This window comes from Coregonus lavaretus (genome assembly GCF_964263955.1).
Source record: "Coregonus lavaretus genome assembly, contig: HAP1_SCAFFOLD_7004, whole genome shotgun sequence".
NCBI classification, from domain to species: Eukaryota; Metazoa; Chordata; class Actinopteri; order Salmoniformes; family Salmonidae; genus Coregonus; species Coregonus lavaretus.
In genome coordinates, this window is record NW_028157807.1 from 1,163 (window position 1) to 13,012 (window position 11,850).

At 45.7% G+C, this 11,850-nt stretch overlaps 1 protein-coding gene across 1 annotated transcript; it reads left to right on the forward strand.

The window, feature by feature from the left end:
• Window positions 1-875: 875 nt before the first annotated feature.
• On the forward strand, window positions 876-10,019 carry LOC311124912 (dual specificity protein phosphatase 16-like; the record flags this gene model as incomplete). The annotated part of the gene is made up of 4 exons (XM_084199008.1): window positions 876-912; window positions 2,842-3,020; window positions 3,107-3,390; window positions 7,290-10,019. 4 exons carry the CDS (start codon window positions 876-878, stop codon window positions 8,515-8,517), a joined length of 1,728 nt encoding a protein of 575 aa, XP_084055134.1. The 3' UTR covers window positions 8,518-10,019.
• Between the last annotated feature and the right edge of the window lie 1,831 nt (window positions 10,020-11,850).

The window sequence follows — 11,850 nt, forward strand, 5'->3', positions numbered from 1 at the left end:
GGAGATCAGGAGGAGAGAGGAGGAGAGTGGAGGAGAGCGGTGGGGAGAGGAGGAGGAGATCAGGAGGAGAGAGGAGGAGAGCGGTAGAGAGAGGAGGAGAGAGGAGGAGAACGGTGGGGAGAGGAGATGAGAGGAGGAGAGCGGTGGGAGGAGGAGAGAGGAGGAGAGATATGAGGACAGATGCATCATGTGGTTGTATAATGCTGTATCATTTTCTCTGAGCTTTAAGAGCATTTCCTCATGAAGTCCTCCTGGTCTGAGTCCTAAATGGCAGCCTATTCCCTATATAGCCCATGGGGCTCCCTATTCCCTATATAGCCCATGGGGCTCCCTATTCCCTATATAGCCCATGGGGCTCCCTATTCCCTATATAGCCCATGGGGCTCCCTATTCCCTATATAGCCCATGGGGCTCCCTATTCCCTATATAGCCCATGGGGCTCCCTATTCCCTATATAGCCCATGGGGCTCCCTATTCCCTATATAGCCCATGGGGCTCCCTATTCCCTATATAGCCCATGGGGCTCCCTATTCCCTATATAGCCCATGGGGCTCCCTATTCCCTATATAGCCCATGGGGCTCCCTATTCCCTATATAGCCCATGGGGCTCCCTATTCCCTATATAGCCCATGGGGCTCCCTATTCCCTATATAGCCCATGGGGCTCCCTATTCCCTATATAGCCCATGGGGCTCCCTATTCCCTATATAGCCCATGGGGCACCCTATTCCCTATATAGCCCATGGGGCACCCTATTCCCTATATAGCCCATGGGGCTCCCTATTCCCTATATAGCCCATGGGGCTCCCTATTCCCTATATAGCCCATGGGGCTCAGTTACTATGCAGGGAATGGGCTGCCATTTGGGACGCAGCCATGGACGGACAGATCTGGAGAGGCTGGAGAGCCACGGGTACACGGGTTGCCAAGCAACTAGGACTGAGCTTGTCTGAGGGTCGGCCGGTGCAGGTGGCTGGAGTGTGTGTGTGTGTGTGTGTGTGTGTGTGTGTGTGTGTGTGTGTGTGTGTGTGTGTGTGTGCCGGTGGGTGCAGAAGGCAGTGTATTAGTATTGTGTAATGAACTCAGCAGGTTGGTCCTCTATGAACACTACTAGATAATAATGTAGAACACCCAACCATTCAGTTTGGCTGCTGTTGCTAGGCAGGTTTATTGGCCAATATCAGAGCCTGCTTGTATTGCCTTATGATGGTGCAAGTCTTCTGTCTTAGAAAATAGTTTGTTACTAAAGGCCTTTTATTCACCAACTATGTTGCGGTCTTTTCGTCCGAATTCCGAAAAAATACAGATTACGATTTTGACGCATTTAACATTCACACCAACTGTCTCTAAAACAGTAACTTCTAGTATGATCTCTAATACAGTAACTTCTAGTATGATCTCTAATACAGTAACCTCTAGTGTGATCTCTAATACATTAACCTCTAGTGTGATCTCTAATACAGTAACCTCTAGTGTGATCTCTAATACAGTAACCTCTAGTATGATCTCTAATACAGTAACCTCTAGTATGATCTCTAATACAGTAACCGCTAGTATGATCTGTAATACAGTAACCTCTAGTGTGATCTCTAATACAGTAACCTCTAGTGTGATCTCTAATACAGTAACCTCTAGTATGATCTCTAATACAGTAACCTCTAGTATGATCTCTAATACAGTAACCTCTAGTATGATCTCTAATACAGTAACCTCTAGTATGATCTCTAATACAGTAACCTCTAGAATGATCTCTAATACAGTAACCTCTAGTATGATCTCTAATACAGTAACCTCTAGAATGATCTCTAATACAGTAACCTCTAGTATGATCTCTAATACAGTAACCTCTAGTATGATCTCTAATACAGTAACCTCTAGTATGATCTCTAATACAGTAACCTCTAGTATGATCTCTAATACAGTAACCTCTAGTATGATCTCTAATACAGTAACCTCTAGTATGATCTCTAATACAGTAACCTCTAGTATGATCTCTAATACAGTAACCTCTAGTGTGATCTCTAATACAGTAACCTCTAGTATGATCTCTAATACAGTAACCTCTAGTATGATCTCTAATACAGTAACCTCTAGTGTGATCTCTAATACAGTAACCTCTAGTATGATCTCTAATACAGTAACCTCTAGTGTGATCTCTAATACAGTAACCTCTAGTATGATCTCTAATACAGTAACCTCTAGTATGATCTCTAATACAGTAACCTCTAGTATGATCTCTAATACAGTAACCTCTAGTATGATCTCTAATACAGTAACCTCTAGTATGATCTCTAATACAGTAACCTCTAGAATGATCTCTAATACAGTAACCTCTAGTATGATCTCTAATACAGTAACCTCTAGAATGATCTCTAATACAGTAACCTCTAGTATGATCTCTAATACAGTAACCTCTAGTATGATCTCTAATACAGTAACCTCTAGTATGATCTCTAATACAGTAACCTCTAGTATGATCTCTAATACAGTAACCTCTAGTATGATCTCTAATACAGTAACCTCTAGTGTGATCTCTAATACAGTAACCTCTAGTATGATCTCTAATACAGTAACCTCTAGGATGATCTCTAATACAGTAACCTCTAGTATGATCTCTAATACAGTAACCTCTAGTATGATCTCTAATACAGTAACCTCTAGTATGATCTCTAATACAGTAACCTCTAGTGTGATCTCTAATACAGTAACCTCTAGTATGATCTCTAATACAGTAACCTCTAGGATGATCTCTAATACAGTAACCTCTAGTATGATCTCTAATACAGTAACCTCTTTTATTCCTTTATTTGATTCAGATGTTTCTGTGTGTGTGTGTCTTCAGGTGGTTTCTCAGAGTTTTCCCAGCAGTTTCCAGGTCTGTGTGAAGGTAAGGCACTTCTTGGTACTTCCTGCCTGGTTCCCTCCTGCCTCTCTCAGCCCTGCCTGCCCCTCAACACCTCTGGCCCAACACGCATCCTGCCCCACCTCTACCTGGGCTGTCAGAGAGACGTACTCAACAAGGTATGAGGTAGATTATAGTATAACTAGTTTATATATTAGTATATGTAATAGCATTCTAACCAGCTGTATTCCTCCCTCCTCTACAGGATATGATGCAACAGAATGATATTGCGTACGTCCTGAATGCCAGTAACACTTGTCCCAAACCAGACTACATCCCCGAGTCTCACTTCCTGCGAGTTCCTGTCAATGACAGCTTCTGTGAGAAGATCCTCCCCTGGTTGGACAGATCTGTGGAGTTCATAGAGAAGGCCAAAGCGTCCAACTCCTGTGTGCTGGTCCACTGTCTGGCTGGCATCTCCCGCTCAGCAACCATCGCTGTCGCTTACATCATGAAGAGGATGGACATGTCACTAGACGAAGCTTACAGGTGAGATGAATAAACCCAGTAGGACTACAATAAGGACTTACAGGTGAGATGAATCAACCCAGTAGGACTACAATAAGGACTTACAGGTGAGATGAATCAACCCAGTAGGACTACAATAAGGACTTACAGGTGAGATGAATCAACCCAGTAGGACTACAATAAGGACGTACAGGTGAGATGAATAAACCCAGTAGGACTACAATAAGGACGTACAGGTGAGATGAATCAACCCAGTAGGACTACAATAAGGACTTACAGGTGAGATGAATCAACCCAGTAGGACTACAATAAGGACTTACAGGTGAGATGAATCAACCCAGTAGGACTACAATAAGGACGTACAGGTGAGATGAATCAACCCAGTAGGACTACAATAAGGACTTACAGGTGAGATGAATCAACCCAGTAGGACTACAATAAGGACTTACAGGTGAGATGAATAAACCCAGTAGGACTACAATAAGGACTTACAGGTGAGATGAATCAACCCAGTAGGACTACAATAAGGACTTACAGGTGAGATGAATCAACCCAGTAGGACTACAATAAGGACTTACAGGTGAGATGAATCAACCCTGTAGGACTACAATAAGGACTTACAGGTGAGATGAATAAACCCAGTAGGACTACAATAAGGACTTACAGGTGAGATGAATAAACCCAGTAGGACTACAATAAGGACTTACAGGTGAGATGAATCAACCCAGTAGGACTACAATAAGGACTTACAGGTGAGATGAATCAACCCAGTAGGACTACAATAAGGACTTACAGGTGAGATGAATCAACCCAGTAGGACTACAATAAGGACTTACAGGTGAGATGAATAAACCCAGTAGGACTACAATAAGGACTTACAGGTGAGATGAATAAACCCAGTAGGACTACAATAAGGACTTACAGGTGAGATGAATCAACTGTGAGGGTCTCTGTCAACCTGAATGAACACAGTGCACTGTGAGGGGCTCTGTCATCCTGAATGAACACAGTGCACTGTGAGGGGCTCTGTCCTCCTGAATGAACACAGTGCACTGTGAGGGGCTCTGTCCTCCTGAATGAACACAGTGCACTGTGAGGGTCTCTGTCCTCCTGAATGAACACAGTGCACTGTAAGGGGCTCTGTCCTCCTGAATGAACACAGTGCACTGTGAGGGGCTCTGTCCTCCTGAATGAACACAGTGCACTGTGAGGGGCTCTGTCCTCCTGAATGAACACAGTGCACTGTGAGGGGCTCTGTCCTCCTGAATGAACACAGTGCACTGTGAGGGGCTCTGTCCTCCTGAATGAACACAGTGCACTGTGAGGGGCTCTGTCCTCCTGAATGAACACAGTGCACTGTAAGGGGCTCTGTCCTCCTGAATGAACACAGTGCACTGTGAGGGGCTCTGTCCTCCTGAATGAACACAGTGCACTGTGAGGGGCTCTGTCCTCCTGAATGAACACAGTGCACTGTGAGGGGCTCTGTCCTCCTGAATGAACACAGTGCACTGTGAGGGGCTCTGTCCTCCTGAATGAACACAGTGCACTGTGAGGGGCTCTGTCCTCCTGAATGAACACAGTGCACTGTGAGGGGCTCTGTCCTCCTGAATGATATCTTGACCCTCTAGGTCAGGGGTGTCAAACTCATTTTAGCTCAGGGGCCACATGGAGGAACATTTATTCCCAAGTGGGCCGGACCGGAAAAATCATGGTATATATAACTTAAAAACAACAACTTCAGATTGTTTTCTTTGTTTTAATACGATCAACATACAACATAAAGCTGGAGCCTGAGGACAGTGTGTCCAAAATAGTACAAGCACAACATCACTATTAATCATAAAACACGTCAAGTTTATTTGAAAATTCTAAAGAAAAAGAACACACAAACACCTCAGTGATTAAGAGAACTGTTTCACAGATCACAGAACTATATCAGGGTGTCATTTCTCAGGCAGAAATGTAGATAAAAAGAATGAAATCCTGTTCCCCAAACAAGTGCAAGAACCACAGAGTCAAGAATAGGTTAAATATACAAATAAAATAAAATCAATTAAAAACAATAGCACATCAACATAAAAACATATAAACATAAATCTGAAAGCGTTGCTCAAACTCCCGTAACAGTCCCGTTATTTTATCTTTGAACCGCTTCATGTCTGCCACATGTTGGGTCGCGCACACATTTTTCAGACAGGGGAAGTGAGCTGCATCACCACCGGCAAGTTGCGTCTCCCACAATGACAGCTTCAACTTGAAAGAACGTATGCTGTCATAATACTGCGTGACAACTTTGTTGCGCCCTTGCAGCTGTTTGTTCAAGTTATTCCGGTGCTCTGTAACATCCACCATAAATGCAAGGTCCTGCATCCATTCTGCGGAATGAAATTCTAACACTGGTTTGCCCTTTTCTTCCATGAACTGTTCAATTTCTTCTCGTAAATCAAAGAAACGCCTCAGCACAGCACCTCGGCTTAACCATCTTACCTCAGTGTGGTATGGCAGGCCATAGATGTGGTCTTTCTCTCTGAGAAGGCTGTCAAACTGACGGTGATTCAGGCTTCTGGATCGGATGAAATTAACAGTTTGGATGACCACCTTCATGACGTTATCCATCTTTAATGACTTGCAACACAAAGCCTCCTGGTGCAAAATACAGTGAAAAGTCAAAAAATCACGTCCTCCATTTGCAGATTGCACTTTCTCTCTGAACTTTGTCACAACGCCTGCTTTTTTCCTGATCATTGAGGGCGCACCATCTGTAGCCAGGCTGACAGCGCGGGACCAGTCCACTCCGACCCTGTCCAGCACGCCGACGAGTGCGGTAAAAATATCAGCTGCTGTCGTTGTATCTGTCATCGGCACCAACTCCACGAACTCCTCGGTGACGGTCAATGTGTCATCAACTCCGCGGATGAAAATGGGCAGTTGTGCAACATCTGTAATGTCCGTGCTTTCATCAATTGCAACCGAAAACGCAATAAATGACTTTACTTTTTGCTTCAACTGGCTGTCCAAATCCACTGAAAGATCGGAAATCCTGTCTGCAACTGTGTTTCTTGTCAGGCTGATATTTGCAAAAGCCTGCCGCTTTTCAGGGCACACAATCTCCGCTGCCTTCATCATGCATGTTTTTACAAATTCACCCTCACTAAATGGTTTTGAAGCCACTGCGATTTCATTAGCAATGAGGTAGCTAGCTTTCACTGCAGCGTCACTGATGTCTCGGCTGTGAGTAAACACAGACTGTTGTTTCTTCAGACCCGCCAACAGTTCATTCACCTTCTCTCATCTCCGCTGTCCTTGAAAGTTGTCATATTTGTCGGCATGAAGACTCACATAGTGGCGACGAAGGTTATATTCTTTCAGCACTGCAACATGCTCTGAACACACCAAACATACAGCTTTCCCATTCAATTCCATGAATAAATAGGATGACCATTTTTCTTGGAACACTCTGCACTCTGCATCCACTTTTCTCTTTTTTGACAGAGACATATTGGGGCAATGAGGGTGCCAAAGCACATAATGTTAAAAGTAGAAGCCGTAATAAATATCGCGGGCAAAACAAAGTAGCTCATTGGCTGCACGTGCTTGACCTACTTGCTCTGCCCCGGTATAAACAGTTTGCTTGCTTAACACAATTGCTATTGCGCCATCCAGTGGACGCAATTGGAACAGCAGTTTATTTTATTGAAAAATTGCAGCGCATTTTTATACTTTACAAAAAAATATATATATATATATTTTTTATTTTTTCAAAATCATCTCGCGGGCCGGATTAAACCCGTTTGCGGGCCTGATCTGGCCCGCGGGCCGTACGTTTGACACCCCTGCTCTAGGTTTTCCAACTCCGTAACAACCCAGTGTGTTACAGCTTCAGTACTGATGTCCTGTGTGTTTCTGTCTTTCCTCTCCAGGTTCGTGAAGGAGAAGAGGCCCACCATCTCTCCTAACTTCAACTTCCTGGGTCAGCTGCTGGACTTTGAGAAGAAGATCAAGACTCCTGGAAGGTCGGAGGTCAGAGAGACCATTGGGGTCAAACCCTCTCCCCTCCTCCACCCCCCACTGGAGCAGGACCCCCCTAACCCTACCCCTACCCCCAGCCCCCCAGACCTTGCCCTGGCCCTGCTGGAGCCCCTGACCCTGCCGTGTGTCTTGGCCCCCTGGCCCCCAGAGGAGAGGCTCCTGGTCCAGGCTCTGCAGGGGCTCCAAGGCCTCCAGCTGGACCAGGGGACGGAAGACGGCGCCGCCCGGCTGAAAAGGTCCTTCTCTCTGGACATCAAGTCGTACGGGGAGCCAGGAGGCTGCAGCAGCGCCCCCATGAGGCCTTACCCCCACCCCGCACCCCACCCCGGAGACCAAGAGTATTATAAACCATCCGGGAGCTTCAAGGAGCCTGCTAGTAAACCGTGTCAGTTCTCTCCTGTGGAGGAGGTGTCGGAGCAGTCGACACCAGAACAGAGCCCTGACAAGGAGCTGGCCGACAGCCCCACAGACCCTGCTGCAACCTCTGCTCCTCCTGTAGTCTCCACCACAACCATCACCTCCTCCTCCTCCTCCTCCTCCTCCACCACTACCGGTACTACCACCTCCAACCAGCCCAGCCAGGCTAAGCCTCCTCCACCTCCCCTCTCCTGTTCCCAGCAGCTCCACCGTAGTGGCAGTATGGAGGAGAGCCCTAACCACACTGGCTTCCTGTTCGGCCTATCACGTTCCCAGCAGCACCTGTCCAAGCCCGCCCCTAACCTAGGCTCCGCCTTGAAGGGCTGGCACTCTGACATCCTATTGGGTCCCGTCGCCGTGTCGTCGGGGGGGTGGTACCTCTCCGAGTCACACCGCTTCTACTCCACCTCCGCCATTTTAGGAGGCGGGGCCAACATTCTTGGGGGCGGCAGCGTGGCGGCGTACAGCGTGAGCCAGGGGTTGGAGGAGGTGAGGCGACGCGGGCGGCAGAGGAACGGTGACCACGGGGACTCACGGAGGAGCTGGCACGAGGAGAGCACCTTGGAGAAGCAGCTGAAGAGGCGAAGCTGTCAGATGGAGATTGGAGACAGGATGAGAGGAGGAGGGGAGAGTCGATCCAGAGAGGAGATGGGGAGTCAGAGCAGCTTCTCGGGAAGCATGGAGGTCATAGAGGTGTCCTGAGACTCCAAGGGACATTCAATATGGACCCCAGTCCACCCATTACGGCATCATTGATTTTGAATGGAGACGTCCGTTCTAGGGAGTATATTCTCTGGTCTCCACTACTCCCAGCACGACCCAACATCCTCAGATCAGACCAGTCCCATGTTGAGGGGAAAGACTTGTTATGGACCCATCGTGTGATCCCACTAGGGACTTGAACCTTGAACTGCTACGCGTCCCGACAGTTGGCATTAATGTAGTTTAACTTTGACCTGGAAGCAGAAAGCAGCTGTGTGATGATGATGATGATGACGAATGTGATGAAGAGGACTGAGACAAACTTGAGTGTTCATCATTTTCATTTAATTTCTGAATGTTGCTGATCGTCATCAACAGCAGTAGATGTCTGCCTGACGTTGGATACATGGAGCTTTTCTGAAGCCCTAAGAAGTCTTTATGAAGAACGGGATCAGAGACGGATCCCTGATATCCCTCTGTCAAATCATCCAGTACCTCACACATCCAAATGAGAGGGTTCTCCTGTCCCTCTGTCTCCCTGATATCCCTCTGTCAAATCATCCAGTACCTCACACATCCAAATGAGAGGGTTCTCCTGTCCCTCTGTCTCCCTGATATCCCTCTGTCAAATCATCCAGTACCTCACACATCCAAATGAGAGGGTTCTCCTGTCCCTCTGTCTCCCTGATATCCCTCTGTCAAATCATCCAGTACCTCACACATCCAAATGAGAGGGTTCTCCCTCTGTCTTCGTCTTCTGATGTTGGAGCTCATTGACAATTCAAATCTCAGGTCTTATTTGAGCAGCAGGAAAAGATGCCTGAACGACTGAACAGTTCCTGAACAGTTCCTGAACAGTTCCTGAACAGTTCCTGAACAGTTCCTGAACAGTTCCTGAATGGCTCAGTTGGTAGAGCATGGCGCTTGCACCCCAGGGGAGTGGGTTCGATTCCCGGGGCCCACCCATACGTATAATGTATGCACGCATGACTGTAAGTCACTTTGGATAAAAGCGCTAAATATTATTAACGAACGGTGTGGTTGTGGGTTTTGTCTGATATGGTTTGGTAAAGGAATGATGTAATGATTTGATACCTGTGGTAAAGGAATGATGTAATGATTTGATACCTGTGGTAAAGGCATGATGTAATGATTTGATACCTGTGCTGAAGGAATGATGTAATGATTTGATACCTGTGCTGAAGGAATGATGTAATGATTTGATACCTGTGCTGAAGGCCTTTGAGTAAGTTCTACCACTTCAGCTGTCCTGAGATCAGTGGTCCCATCCCTGACCCAAAGCTGAACCCTGTCCTGAGACATGCTTCTGTTCAGCTCCCACAGTGTGTGGACGTGGGTGAGAGATAGTAGGTCTGTTATAGGGGTTGTTGTTGCTGTGTCAGAATATAGTTAGCTTTACTTTTGGACAATGTGGACATTTGGATTAAGTTAATAAGCAGTAAGATGTATGTTGACTGTTGAAATTAAAATCCGAAACGCTACGCGCGTGGTTTATTTTCTAACGTTTTACTTTGACACACTGTACTTTAACCGCTGTAATACAATCCTTTGCGTTATCAATGTCCAGGAAGATGTGTTTTATTCACCGGCATACAGAACACAGCTATGAAGAACCCTTTACAGTATGAATCATTCATCACCACTTGAGTCTCTACAGTTGACATGGTCTATGGTTGAACCCTGCTTCTAGCCCTCTAAAGTTATATTAGGTCTATGGTTGAACCCTGCTTCTAGCCCTCTAAAGTTATATTAGGTCTATGGTTGAACCCTGCCTCTAGCTCTCTAAAGTTATATTAGGTCTATGGTTGAACCCTGCTTCTAGCCCTCTAAAGTTATATTAGGTCTATGGTTGAACCCTGCTTCTAGCCCTCTAAAGTTATATTAGGTCTATGGTTGAACCCTGCTTCTAGCCCTCTAAAGTTATATTAGGTCTATGGTTGAACCCTGCTTCTAACCCTATAAAGTTATATTAGGTCTATGGTTGAACCCTGCTTCTAGCCCTATAAAATTATATTAGGTCTATGGTTGAACCCTGCTTCTAGCCCTCTAAAGTTATATTAGGTCTATGGTTGAACCCTGCTTCTAGCTCTCTAAAGTTATATTAGGTCTATGGTTGAACCCTGCTTCTAGCCCTCTAATGTTATATTAGGTCTATGGTTGAACCCTGCTTCTAGCTCTCTAAAGTTATATTAGGTCTATGGTTGAACCCTGCTTCTAGCCCTCTAAAGTTATATTAGGTCTATGGTTGAACCCTGCTGTAATGAGGACCTCTACTTACTGTGATGTGATGGTCTCTACTTCCTGTGACATGATGAGAACCTCTACTTCCTGTGACATGATGAGAACCTCTACTTACTGTGATGTGATGAGGACCTCTACTTACTGTGATGTAATGAGGACCTCTACTTACTGTGATGTAATGAGGACCTCTACTTACTGTGATGTAATGAGGACTTCTACTTACTGTGATGTAATGAGGACCTCTACTTACTGTGATGTAATGAGGACCTCTACTTACTGTGATGTAATGAGGACCTCTACTTCCTGTGATGTAATGAGGACCTCTGCTTACTGTGATGTGATGAGGACCTCTACTTACTGTGATGTAATGAGGACCTCTACTTACTGTGATGTAATGAGGACCTCTACTTACTGTGATGTAATGAGGACCTCTACTTACTGTTATGTGATGATGATCTCTACTTACTGTGATGTGATGAGGACCTCTACTTCCTGTGACATGATGAGGACCTCTACTTCCTGTGACATGATGAGGACCTCTACTTCCTGTGATGTGATGACGATCTCTACTTACTGTGATGTGATGAGGACCTCTACTTACTGTGATGTAATGAGGACCTCTACTTACTGTGATGTGATGGCCTCTACTTCCTGTGATGTGATGGTCTCTACTTACTGTGATGTGATGAGGACCTCTACTTACTGTGATGTAATGAGGACCTCTACTTACTGTGATGTAATGACCTCTACTTCCTGTGATGTGATGATGATCTCTACTTACTGTGATGTAATGAGGACCTCTACTTACTGTGATGTGATGAGGACCTCTACTTACTGTGATGTAATGAGGACCTCTACTTACTGTGATGTGATGAAGACCTCTACTTACTGTGATGTAATGAGGACCTCTACTTACTGTGATGTAATGAGGACCTCTACTTACTGTGATGTGATGAAGACCTCTACTTACTGTGATGTGATGAGGACCTCTACTTACTGTGATGTAATGAGGACCTCTACTTACTGTGATGTGATGAAGACCTCTACTTACTGTGATGTAATGAGGACCTC